Raw genomic sequence first — 14,455 nt, forward strand, 5'->3', positions numbered from 1 at the left:
AAGATTTCAGAAAAAAATGCTCTACATTTTAATATTATATAACAGAAACTTTAAATCTAACCTTAATAAACTTTAATCTAAAATAAAAACAGTTTACAGTGCAAAATATAAACATTTGCAATCATCAGCTTTCTTAGGAAGACTGACTGGTTCCTTTTTTTTTTTTTTTTTGTTCAAAGATTATTCTGAATACAAGTAATATATACTAATGAAAACACTTCAAGATAACTTTTGTGTCATAGATTGTAGAATAAAAAAAATTAAGATTTTATACATAAAGCACCTTAACTATTGGAAGACAAATTCTGATATGATGTAATTATTGTCAATTATACACAAACTATACAATTAATTTTAGAACTAGAAATTAGACCCCTAAAAGATTTAAATCAAGTATGGAAAACTGCCTATAATGGAATAAGCAATGAAATAAATAGAGTGATTGAAATTTCTTATGTATTGCAAGCATGTAAAATAAGACGGCTGTGCTGTTTTATATAAGTAGAAGTGCAACCAAAATCCCAGTTATTTAATTGAAAGATTATTAAAATTTTATTTGTTACTGATGAGAAAAAACAATAGTTTCTAATCTTGTAGCAAAGAAAATAAATGCAGTCTAACATACAGATATTTAATTCAACTATATTACTAAGCAGCATTTATAAAGTAATATCAAATCCAGTCTCTGACTACACAATGAAAATAATACAAATATCACAGATACATATAGCAAAACTTACAGGTTTATTGATAAAAATAAAAATATATTAATTAAGGGCTAGCTATTATAAAATATTTTAAAAGAAACACAATATAAATTATATTAATCATAAAATTGTGAGTTTGTGCTAATATAGCTACAGAACTTGATTTCTGTTTTTACCTAGGAAAAAATAATGCCACCTTGTTCACTGATGATAAATCAGCAACAATTAAAATTTGGTAATTCAACGCTTTTTCAACTATATGCCCCAACACCAAGTAGGGTTGTGATAGCCTTGACTGCTTGTGCATCTTTTCAACATCATAAAGCAAAAATCTTTCATAAAGTCACTATATCTGAATCATTTCATGCGAATGTTAAAATTAAATACAAATAAAAATTTCCATACATTTAATATGGGCTCAATACCTCAGTGACTTTTCCCTTTTCGCAAATTATAAACACAGTTTAGGTCTTAGAAAAATTTTATGTACATATATGGTGTGAAGAAGTAGGTTTGACAATTTAATTCTATTACTTGTGAAAGATTTCAAAATCCCATTGGGAAATGAATAATTTTTATAAGTTTCCTTATTCAAAAGTGATTCTCATTTTATGTTATGTTAAAGACTTGAAACAAATTAGTTAAAAATGCTCAAATTTCTTACATTATGAAAACTTAATTATTCAGATTTAAAATATATAAAATATTTCTTGAAGACTGTATCATGTTCCAAAATTTGTCTTTTTAAAAGATACAAAAATTAAATAAACAATTCTTTATAATATCAGTAATATTTTAAATTTATAATCTGAAAATTAATGTCACGAGATAAACATACGGAATGATGATTCACATTATTATTTCAATGTGTTTTACTTCATAATATTATAACATGATTCAATCAATGGTCAAAATGATTAATGAAATAAATAAAACAGTATTTATCATTACATGCATTTTTAGATAAAGTATATTTTAAAAATTCAACTCAAATGACAAAACAATGAATAAACTAAATATAATAGCATATGTTTATCGAAAAAAATTTAATTCAATAATACAAGCATTCTCAAATTATTTTACTTTCTGGTTTAACAAATCATGTCCTTTATTCATCTGTTTGCATCTTCCAATTCATAAAATTCATGACAAAAGCATGTATTAAAACCCCTTATTCAATAGGATTCAGCAAGCAATCATAATATTGCATTGCTTAGAACAAAAACAAAATTACTGCATCACAATATACATATTATATTTAAACTTTTTTCCCTCCAAGTAACACCAACAATCTTTTATTATTTTTTAAAAGTTAGTAGAAGACTAACTTGTCACTTTAACATACATGCACAAAAAATTTTAAGACCTCTTCTAACACTTTCAGTTTTTTTTAATAACAATTAAATTAATTTTTTTCCCCAAGCATTAAATAATGAATATAAATGCTTGCAAATTATATTGCAGTAACTGCATATTATTCATAGTAAATACAAAATATCAAAAATACAGTACAAAGAATGATATTATTGTAAAGAGATAAATTTGTTTTTGTGAATGCATGATTAGAAGTTAAATTTTATGGTAAACTGCCTTTTGTATTTAAATCCAGTAAGTTAGAAACAATTAATACTGTTACCAAATGAATGATAAAATAATGATTAAAAAAATGCTGATCTCCAAATACAAGAGGATACATGACATGACACTTAGATTGGAAGCATGAGGGGAGAGGTGTTACAATGCATGAAAAAATAGCTTCTCATTTAGATGTTATAAATTCTTCGGATGCCTCAGGCATTATAAATATAATATTTAACATTTAAAGTTGAAACAAAAAATAAAACAAAAAAAAAATGTTAAACTAAGGAGAAAAAATATGATATTTAGATTGAAAAGAGAAAAGTTTCTAGAAAAATTAAAGTCACACAGCTTGGATTATAGCTACACAGTTTTAAAAAAAAATTGACATTTATTGGTAAAAATACCCATACTCTAGAAAAATAATTCAGTAAAAGAGATTTTAAAATTATATTGAATGAAATAAATCATTCAGAAAAATATGAAATAGTTTAAATTAATAAATTCATACAATACTAACTGCAGTGTGCAATAAAAAGAAATAAATGCACATGTTACATTCTAAGTGCTGAAAAGAACACAGTATGCAGTACCTAGTTAGGTTTGATTGTGACAAATGTATATGATTCAGAATATTTTTTTTAGAAGACTAACTTAAATAAACATAATTAATACAAGATTGAAAAATTCTTTTGGCATTCATATTTGACACATGAATAGTTAAAAAAAAAAAAAAAATTAGCAATCAGATAATCTTCAAACTTAAAGATGACTTAAATAAGAAATATTCTTAAATATTTTCTTTAAAATTCAACAGTTAAATATATACTACATCACATAAGAAGAAATAAGAAATTAAGTTCACAGTTGCATATCACTCTTATGTCTTTTATAATTAAAAAAATATCAATACAAAGAGACAAAAGTTTTAATTTTTTGATAAATATTTTTTTGAAAAACTAATTTTTTTATAACAACAAGCCATCACTGATTGAAATACATTTTTCTGGAAATAATAATGAAAATTATAGAAATCAATGAAACTTGAACAGCTTAACAGACATATAGAAGTATGTGAATGTAAAATAATCTCTAAGTATATTTTTTTAAGTGAAAAATACTATAATAAAAGTTAAGTAGAATATGAGATCGAAAAGCATATTATTATTTAACATCCCTTAAGTGTAATTTTTTGTACATTTATGTGAGAAATAATTATTTATTCTCAACAATACTTAAATAAATTTAACAATATTGAAACTAATGATATTTATCATTGCTTGAATGTAAATCTGTTTTACAATGAGCTCACCAATATATTAATTAATAAACATCTAAATATTAAAAGAGAAAAAGTGGTTAGGAAATTAATAAAACAGATATAAAGAATTATTTTGAAATTTTTGATTTCAAATTATCAAAAGTAAACAATATCTATATATAAACATCAAATAACTTAATGTTAAAATGTTCTGGCCATCTTAAAATATACTATCCATCGTATTTCATAATAAATATTTTAATTGTGATTGCAACATTATAAGCATGGTAACTGCCTCAGTACAGCATAAAATCAATCTAAGGAATACAAGGTAAGGTGATCCTTTATAAAGAAAAAAATGCTGAACTCTAGTATTGATAAGAACCACATTTTGATTTAATAAAGTCATTAAAAAAAAAAACCTTCAAAAGTGTTTTCAACTTTTCAATAAAAGTTAAACATTTATTTAGAATACGTAGTTTAAAATAAATAAATAAATGCATCAGTTCTAATAGTTATTTTATCTAACAAATGCATTATAAAAATTTAAAGAAATATCAAGCAAATAATGATGCTTAAATCAATCCTGAAAATTATATGCAATAATTCATAACAATTTTAAATATTTAAAAACAATGGTGCTTAATAAATAATAAAAAATCATTTTTCAGTTGAAAACATTTTCAATTTTATATGAAACAAAATCCTTATAGTACTAGCAATTCATTGTTTAATTAATGTTAACTATATTTCCACAGATATAAAGATTTAATAGAAACTGTATAAAATAAGTTATAGATATTAAATATCAATCAAATTCTTTTACACAATTATCCAATACACACAAAATTATGCAATTCAGTCTCATAAATAAGTATTGCTTAAAAATTAAATAGAAAATAAGCAGCAATAGAAAATAAATATTCAATTGAAAGTTTGTAAATTTATGTAGCAGTCTTAGTCACTTTTAAGTAAAGGGAATAAATGAATTTTAAGATGATTATCTAAATAATATATCTATTAAAAAAGATATAAATGTTGGAAAATGAGTTGGCGATTGTGAACATGACATAACTAACAATTGACACTTTTTAATGTCTTTTGAATAAGAAAGCTACTCTATCAAATTTATTGACTGAACTTACAAAATGTCAGCTTAAAAGAAACTTATTTCTAAAGATCAAAGCCTTTCAGATTGAAATAATATCTACAACATCTAATTTGAAAACAAAGAGAGAGAAATAACACCTCTTTGGTAGTAGACAGGAGAATTAACAATAGAACTTAAGCTATTTATCCTTAGTGTCCAAAACATAATTGCACAAGCGCATAACACATATTCTTTCCAATATATACATGAGTTAACGTATTTACAAAAATCATTCATGGCAGTTCAATGGTTTGGTTGCACTTTTTCACGAAAGCTGTTTTGTTGACTTTAATAATATTTTGTTTAAAAATAAAATTGAAAAATACATAAAATTTTAACTAGGACTTCCACACAGTATTATGCTGTACAATACCATTTTGAAAAGGTGTTTTCATTTTTAAAAAATTCATCTAGTTCATATAATTCATTTATTTTTCATGGATATGGGCACTCTTTTCGTTACTCTTCCACAGAAGAGGCCACCAATAAAAATGCCAGTGAGGCAGCCTAAAATAACCACAATGAAGTAATTCCTTGATGGGGAATTAGCAACTTGGCGAATAAGCTCCTCTACAGTTTCAGCAGGAGCAACCTAAAATAAGGAAAACACACTCTAGTTATTCAAATAAATGGCTGACATTAGTTAAACTGAAACTATGAATATGTATTATTTACAGGCCCTTTAAGCAGATAATTATACCAATTTTGGCTTTGAAAAGGGAAGTTTTAAAATAGACATTTAAACTTAAATTAGAATCAATGTGTATCAAGAATTTATCCATATATTAGAAAAATGTGCAAATAAATATGAATGAACTGCTCTGAAATTAATAATAGAAACCTAAAAAGACAGCTTAGGTAATTGAAAGATTATTAATCAATTATGAAAATTTTACATATAATTTATTCTCGGCAAGTATAATAAATATTTATTAACTAAATCAATCAGGAGATTACACATTGTAAATTTAAAAAGAAATAATCTATTAACATGCTTTCAATTATTATTATTTTCTTTTTAATGCCCAATGCAGAAGGCAAAAACCTGATCTTGAGAGATAAACAAAATAATTTTTAATTCTTTTCTCCAACTTCGAATAACAAAAAAATCTATGCATATCAATGCATTTATTTTCCAAAAATTCCTCCAAATGTAAACTGCTTAAGAATTTTGAGAGGAACTGAGTATTTTTATTAAATCAATTAATCAAATATAGCAAGAACTAAATTACTCTCACTGTCATTGTTCTTGCAAAAGTAGAAAACTATACAGGATAGAAAAAAATTAACGCCTTTGGATTAATTTTAAAACTTGCAATGTTACTAATTTCTTAACTAAAAGTAAATTGGTATTGATGGAATGCTTCACTACAAAATAATTAGAACTGGTAGATTTTTATGAGCGAAAATGTATTTAAAACAACTTGAGCATTGTTTATTAGTATTACTCAATAGAAAAATAAAATAATAGAGTGTTTTTGTGCCATATATCTACCTGCTGGTTTGATAACAAATTGTTGCTTTGTGAAAATCAGATTTTTATGATAATATTTAATATAAGATGATTTTAGACTCCTTTTTTTTTTTTTTTGTATACATGTTTGAATAGTGAAAAAAAAAATCCATTTTGTTGATATGTAAGAAGCAACACATTAAAACAAGCCAGAAATTTCAGAAGGAAAAAATATCAACATTTCAGAAGTCAGAAAAAAAAAAAAAAGCTAAATAATGATAATGATAATTAAAAAATATTGATAGGAAATAATTTATCTTATTTAAAGATTTCTAACTCTGCAAAATTGTTTTTTTCTCATGAAATACATAGCTTGTCTATGAAGTTTTATGGTGTTGAAAAATAATGAAAGCAACTGTAAAGAAGAATATACATAAGAACCCTGCTAATATTTAATTCAAATCACACATTCCACATTTTCATGCAAAATGTTCCATTCAATTTGCTGGAAATATATAAAACTTAATAAAACAATATTTTTAAGCCAATATTTAAAAAGAGAAATTAGTGTTTTTTTTTTTTTTTTTTTAATTATTTGAAAACATCTAAAGTTAGAAAATGTTCTCAAAATATTTTTATAAATGCTTCCATTTTTAAAAAATTAAATTTTTGTTTTAAGATTATTGTACATTTTATCCAATTATGTATAAAAATATGAATAAATTCTTTTAATAATTTTTTCTATTAAGACACACTTCACTTATCATACTTACTTTTCATTCATACATAATTATAGAATAGCAAAAAACATTTAATTCTTTTAATAATTGGTTTTGCATGTAATGATCTTGATTTTCAAGTATTCATTCATTTAAAAAAAAAATATGCCCACTGACAGTTAATTTATACTTCAAAAATAAATAAATAATAGATTTCTTTAATTCCACTATTTGTTTCTAAATGACTAAAAATAAATATGCATATAAATGTAAATAAAATTTCAAGAATAAGGGTGCACTTTTTAAAGTTTGAAAAAAAATCATAATGAAAACAATATAAAAAAAAGTGAATTAAAAAACAAATATTTTTAAATTAATGAAGATTAGGATTATAATAGGAAGAAAAAAATAGCTTCAATAAGAAGTAAATTGCACACATTATGGGTACAAAAAAGCTACATCACAACATTATTTTATAGAATAAAAAGAATATCAGCAATTTAATATTTTATTAAAAATACCATAATATGAGGGGAAAAAAGCAGAAGTTCTTACTTGTGCAGCATATTCAAACATTTCTACTCGTTTAGATAGCATTGTTCGACATTCTTCTGATAAAGATGCAGATGGTGTATCTCCTTCCAAAATTGTTAAAAGACATGACAGCTCTGCAAATACAAATTATATATATATATGTACAATAAACAATACAAGAATTCTTTCCAAATCATAATTCAAATCATACCAATGTTCATTTCAAGTACTGTTCTGACAATATCTGAAACTTCTTAAATTTGTTTAATCAGTCATTCCAAGATTATTATTTATGTGCATTAATGGCATATATTGATTTTTCTAACCATTGCATGGTAATTACATTTTTTAAATACTGATTAAACCCTTGAATTGACTTGCAATGAAATAAATTATTATAGCCCTCAATATTAGGTGAAATTGGATTTGAAGAAATGATCAAGAGATCATAAATGATATATATTCAAGCATAAGGAACAAGGTAATGACATTATTAGTTACTTTTGTAATAATGGCATTGGAAAAAAAAACTGGGAAAATTTATAAATTTGCAAATAAGTAAAAAAAAGAGTGAAGAGGAATTTTATAAATAGTATTATTATTTGTTCAAACTGCAAAATTCAATTAATTGCTCTTTACGCAATGCAATTCTTGACAATTAAATATAAAGCAAAAATATTATATACAAGACTAGGATAAAAATAAGATGTATTTTTCATCATAACAGGTAATCATTCCTTGTACTTATAGTTTGGCATTGCATTTGCTTCCTAAATCTACTTCATTAAGTCATAGGTTAGTTTTTATCTTTTTAAATGTTACCCTCCCCCCCCCAAGAAATTTTTTTAACTAACAATGATATCTTGCTAAAAAATTTTATATAATAATTCACAATAAAAAATAACTTTTTTTAAATCTATAACTCCGAAAAAATTATATACTTATATATTCTTAAATTTCAAGAAATCTAATAAAATATGAATTCAAGAAAATGAAATATTAAAGTATTTTTAAACATTACACTACTTAAACAAGGGGAGGAGAATGAATTTAAGTAGTAATTTTTTCTTTATTCTGAAACTTTATTCAACAGAAGTTAAGGATTAGATGTAAAGTGTTATTATTTTTGTTTTGATTTGTTAATCATTGAAAATAATCACAAATACAGAGTAAAATTTTAACATCAAATCATCATTCCATAGAATTCATTGATACTTTTAAAGAAAGATTTCTTAAGTTTAAAATCATAATAAGATGATATTCTTTTTTTTTTTTTTTTTTTTTTTTTTTTTGTAATTTATAAGCTTCTAATTAAGAGAGATTCCCCTTCCTTTGTTTTTTTAAAAAGAATTTCTTTATGAACACAGAATAAAACACCCCATATGCTGCTTGCATATTTTAATACCTTTGTGACCTAATAACATTCTAAACATGCAAATTTAATTGTCAAGTAAAGCATTAATTTATGATAAATGACAAAAATAGTGGTCCATTAAAAAAAATTTTTAATAAAATGTATCCATTATTCTACATTCTATTTTTTTAAAACACACAGCAGTTTTTATTGAAATTTAAATCAAATTAAATTGTACAATTTAATTTGAAATGAAGTTTTCAAATAACAATAATTAAGAATGAAACAGCGGACAGTACATTTTCAATAAATAAATGATATTAATGCATGCAACAATGAATATAGAAAATACAAAATACATACGTCTTCCGTGACCAGCTGGAATGTCACTACAAAAATGTTTTATGTCAGTCACACATATTCTATAAAGTAGAGGATCAGACTGTATATCAGCTTTTCCTTCAAATATTAGCCGTGCCACTTCCTAAAAATAAGAAAAACAGTATTATCAGACATACTGATCATCATCTGAAAATCAGTCATCAACACATAAATATTACTCTATTGCAAAGTAACTTCAATGCAACTCACTCTACGGCAGTCACTATTTTCCAGTTCCTTTTTCTGAAACTTTATTTTCAAACATTCTTCAATATTTGGTTCATCAGCGCATTTCTGCTGAACCTAAATAAAAAGAGTGGGAAATATAAACAACAATAACAATAAGCACACTGCTTTCATAGAAATTCTCTCAAGTATCAAATCTGTGTATACTAACCTCTGTGGAACAAGCATGTACCAGCTGTGGATCTAAATTATAATCTTGGGCAACATCTCGCATTAAGCGCACAATTTCATTTTCACATAACCGAGAAAGTCTCTTATTTTTGCGATATTGCTGTTTTAAACAACCAGTTACCTAAAATATAAGAAGAAGTTATAAAAAGAATTTTAAAAATCTTAATAAGTGATTAAAAAATATCAAATTAATATTAATATAATATAGCTAACATTAAAAAGAATAGTCCTAATTTTTTTCTCCTTAAGAAATGAAATACAATTAAATCCTTTTTTCCAAATAGATAAACTATAGCAAAAATATAGAATTAGAAATCTGAAAAGCATTTCTTTTTAATTTTTACATGCCAATAAGATAATGTTTTGGATAAAAAGTTGATAGGAATATCAATAAATTCTGTGAGCAACAGAACAAAACAATTAGGTAATACAGAAAACAAATCTTCAAGCTGCATTCATCACAGATCCTGCTAAACAGACATTTTGCATTAACAACACAATTCACAATACAATAATAATAAAAACAAAAGTTCACAATAATAAAAATTACATAATGTTCTTTCTTTCATCAATCATACTTATGCTGTTTTCATCTGTGATATTAATGCACAATAATTTATGAAAACAAATAAAGTACAAAATTTTGTTTCTAGAAGTTAAAAAAGTGCAATTAAATATTCAATTCAATGACTTTATAAATACAGTTTGATACAACTACAAATTGAACAGAAAGTTTATTGTGTGTGTATATATATATATATATATATATATATATATATATATATATATATATATATATATATATATATATATATATATATATAAAATTATGCTAAAGCATTTGAGAATAAAAATATTTTTACAAAAATTCATGTTGCCACATTATAATCAAATTTGCTAGAACTAATTAAAAGTTTGCCAAATATCTTTCTGCAAAAATTTGACAAAGCACAAAGCTTATTCTTTAATCCCTAAGTTGAAATAATGAATTCTTTAATTAGTGGAAAGATTTGTAATAATGGCATTCCATGCAATTCTGATATTAATTCATACATGATGAGTCAAAATTATGTTACTGCTCAAATGGCAAAAGCAGGTTAAAACTTTTATAACAATTGATAATTAGGTATACTTTTACCATTTGAGTAATAACAATTTTGAGGCATTCTGTATTTAAATCTACAGAAGAAAAGAAAAAATTCTTAGGAAATAAGAGCTTTACCTTTCCTTCAAATTCTGTTGCATCTTTATTTTCAGCAATAACTGAAGAGCAAAATTTAGGGATGTCTCTAATACAAGCCTGTTTCAGTCTTGGATTGAGTCTGTAATCAGAATGTTGTTCCACCATCCTTTTAAGAATGATCTTTCTACAAGTTCGCTCCATTCCGTTATCATCACGTTTTTCTTTCAAGCATTCCAAAATCTTTAAAAGAAAATTTTGGACATTTTATATGAAAGATTAGCTCTTAATTTTTAGATTTATAAATAAAAAATATATAAATGTAAAAAAAGTATACACAAATAATTTTCAATTTTTATTTTATTACATATGGATTACTGAATGATTTCAAAACATATATTATCAACAAATATTCCTTGCATAAATTTCTTAATAAATCTTTCAAATTTCATGTTTTCATTATTTAAATTAATTTTTTAGAAGTTACATGAAGGCAATTATGTAATTGCATACAGATAGAAAAATATCAAAAACTAGCATCTGTATCCTCACCTTCATATCTGACCAATGGGAAGATATTTGACAACAGATTGAAATACAAGTTCACAAATATAAATTATCTTTAAGAAGACAGAGTAGATATAAATATATGAATCAAGTATTTCAAATGTGTAAATCACATTTCAATGAGAAATGCAAAAATGTTTCTGAAACTAATATACAAACTTTGGAGATGAAAAAAAAAAAAAAAAAAAAAAATGCAACTGTACTCAATTGATTTATGAAATTAAAAGAATTTTAATTTAAAATTTCACAGATTTAAACTTTATATATTAATAGAAATCTTGGTTCAATTACAGTAATGGTATGAAGTCTAATTTTTTATGTTTTATGGTCAATACAGCATTACATTTACAAAAATATTTATAAAATGAATAAGAAAAATGCAAAACTATGTTTACAGAAAATATAAAAAGCACCCAAATTTTTAATAAAACATTGTTTTAGCCATTTTACTTCTGGTATATAAAATATCTAAAAAAAAAATAATAATAAATTAAGAAATGTTTTTTTTTTAAATCTTTTTTACTTTAATGCATTGTTAATTAAAAATATATATCCAAATTCATCTTCAAAAGATGTGAATTAAAATGTTGAAATCAAATGCAAATTTAAATGGTATTTTAAAACAACTGATTAAATATCTTATGGATTACTGAAGATGATTACACGCTCACTCATAATTGTTTCATGCAGCTAATTCAACAAATGACAGTTGAATCAATGTTATAACAGGTGAGGATAAAAATACACCTACAAATCAGTGTAACAAACTTTGAATTGTACTGAATCCATGAATTCTGTAGGCAATATATTCCACAAAACATTCATTTTGCATGCTTTTGAACATAAACCTTCCCTTATAAATGCATAGTAGTAATATTAATAAAAATAACAAAAAATAATTATCAAACATATTATGAATTTCATATATTATGAGCATTAAAACTCTGTGCTAATATTATATATGTATATATAAACATATCAAAAATAACAAAAAAAAGTTTTTTATATTAAAAACTATGTAAGCTACAATTCAGATTCATCTTTGATAAAAAAAAATAATAATAATATATATATATATATTACTTGTGTCATTTCTGTGTCGGAACAAAACTTCTTTATCATCGGTTTGCATGTAGATATCAGAGCATAATCTATAGAATTGTCAATCATTTCTTCTTTCTCTCGATTAAAAATAATTTTATGGCATGATGATGACAAATCCTTCTGGTGATTTTTGAGACATTCTAACATCTATTAGAAAAATTGCAAAAGATAACTCTCAAAGAATGTAAGCATAAATTTATTTTTATCAGAAGATAATATTCAGAACATTTTCTGTAAATCTTTAATGCAGTGAAAAGAATGATATACATTAAAAAAATAAGAACAACATTCACAATGAAGCTTATCAGTGCCAATAAAATATTACTGTAAATTTTCAAGAAACAAATTAAAATAATAAGAATTCTACACCTGCAGATTAAAAACTACAAGTTTCATACATATTATATTATATATATATTCAAAACCGACACAATACAGAATTAGTTCGGGATTCATTTAGATTAAACTAAGAAAAGGGACCCTTGCATCTTTATGATAACAATAAATAAAATGACAAAAATTGATATTCAATAAATACATAGCTTTATGTTAACACCAGCAAATAAAAGATCCAATTCTATCCATACACTTTCTTATACAACAAACTATGTAAGGGAATGTATAATTTCTATATTTCTGTGTTTGATATATAAATTATAAAAAAGAAATTAAAGTTTAAAAAATAAAAATGCTTTCTAAAATATAAATAAAGTAGATTTCCAAATCTGTAAAGTGAAGTTCCAAATCTTATGAGGAGTCAATGGCATTCAACAATACTGATATCAAGATATGCTTGCACATTCAATTTTATATCAATTCTTAAAATCTGATATTGTTTTGAATAATACATTTAAAAATTCCCTTTTATTATTCTGAACAAAATTGTAATTTCCACTGAGGTGATGGCCAAAAATACCAAGTGATGAGACAAAAGTGTTATGATCAGTAGAAACAAAAAGAGAAGGTATCAGTATCACCTGTCACACAAGACCTCCAAATCTCCAGCTAGGTTCTGGCACTAAATTTGAATTTTGTTTAGATTTTTTTTAAACACTTTTGAGTCTAATGTAGTTTTTAGTCTTTCTGAAAAAAATGGAGTGCTAATAAACTGACATCAAACAAATGCCATTCCCTGGAACTAGTTAGAGAACTATTACTTTCAGTAAATAAAATTTATTAAATTATAAATTATCATTTAAAATATATTAAGAAATTCAAGAAAACTTTCCAGTTATGTACCATCATCTGAAATCATTACCAATATGAAATTCTATTAAAAATGATTTTTAAAATAATATATATATTTTATAATCATAAAGAGAATAAAGATTCAATTCCTTACACTTACTTGAGCTTCTTCATGTCTAACATTGAAGCAAAATTTCTTTTGATCATCAGCACAAGCAGAATTTAATACTGGGTCAAGTTTAATGTTTTCTTCCTGGGGAAGAAAAAAAAAGGGGGGACATAAGGCAATCAATTCAAAGTCTAATAATAATCATTCGCTATTATTGAAAATAATCAATCAATCAAATCTATAAAAAATAAATACTAAAATTATTACATCAAGTAATTATTATATTAATTGCTGGTATAATGATATAACTGAGCCTAAAATTCAATTCTGTAGCAATTTTAGATATAACAATTTGATTAAGAATAATAAATGCAATTTTATACTGACTTTTCTGGCAACCAATTAAAAATGAATGCCACTAAAATGAAATCTGCACACTTTACAAATATCTAAGCAGTAAGTCATAATAACAATGAAGTAATCAATACTTTTCAAAAATTATCGATGCAATTTGTAATATTTTTTCATATTACAAATTGCAAAAGAGTATGCATAATAAATCAAGCAAACAATTGTAGCATGTTTTTAAATTAATATATATGTAAATTAAATCAAAGCAACATGGCAAAACCTAACAGAGGATCAGCATTTTCAGAATTAAATATAAAAATTCACACATACACACAAAAAGATTTCTATGCAACTTTTATTTTCAAAAAATAGTAACTTCAGATTTGAAGGATTTCCAAAAGT

The 14,455-nt window shown here is 24.1% G+C and overlaps 1 protein-coding gene across 2 annotated transcripts in view; it reads right to left on the bottom strand.

The window, feature by feature from the left end:
• Nucleotides 1–4,402: 4,402 nt before the first annotated feature.
• The window catches only part of LOC129972884 (Golgi apparatus protein 1-like), a 29,139-nt gene continuing 19,086 nt past the window's right edge, over nucleotides 4,403–14,455 (bottom strand). The window contains exons 16-23 of one of the 2 annotated variants that reach the window (XM_056087190.1): nucleotides 13,748–13,846; nucleotides 12,385–12,552; nucleotides 10,777–10,977; nucleotides 9,535–9,675; nucleotides 9,348–9,440; nucleotides 9,120–9,240; nucleotides 7,424–7,536; nucleotides 4,403–5,288 (exon numbers count right to left, since the gene is read on the bottom strand). In XM_056087190.1, the coding sequence (XP_055943165.1) occupies nucleotides 5,121–5,288; nucleotides 7,424–7,536; nucleotides 9,120–9,240; nucleotides 9,348–9,440; nucleotides 9,535–9,675; nucleotides 10,777–10,977; nucleotides 12,385–12,552; nucleotides 13,748–13,846 (1,104 nt within the window). In that variant the 3' untranslated portion in view covers nucleotides 4,403–5,120. The remainder of the gene's footprint in view (nucleotides 5,289–7,423; nucleotides 7,537–9,119; nucleotides 9,241–9,347; nucleotides 9,441–9,534; nucleotides 9,676–10,776; nucleotides 10,978–12,384; nucleotides 12,553–13,747; nucleotides 13,847–14,455) is intronic. The other variant, XM_056087191.1, reaches the window with a different exon arrangement.

The sequence above is a fragment of the Argiope bruennichi genome, chromosome 6 (genome assembly GCF_947563725.1).
Source record: "Argiope bruennichi chromosome 6, qqArgBrue1.1, whole genome shotgun sequence".
Lineage (NCBI taxonomy): Eukaryota > Metazoa > Arthropoda > Arachnida > Araneae > Araneidae > Argiope > Argiope bruennichi.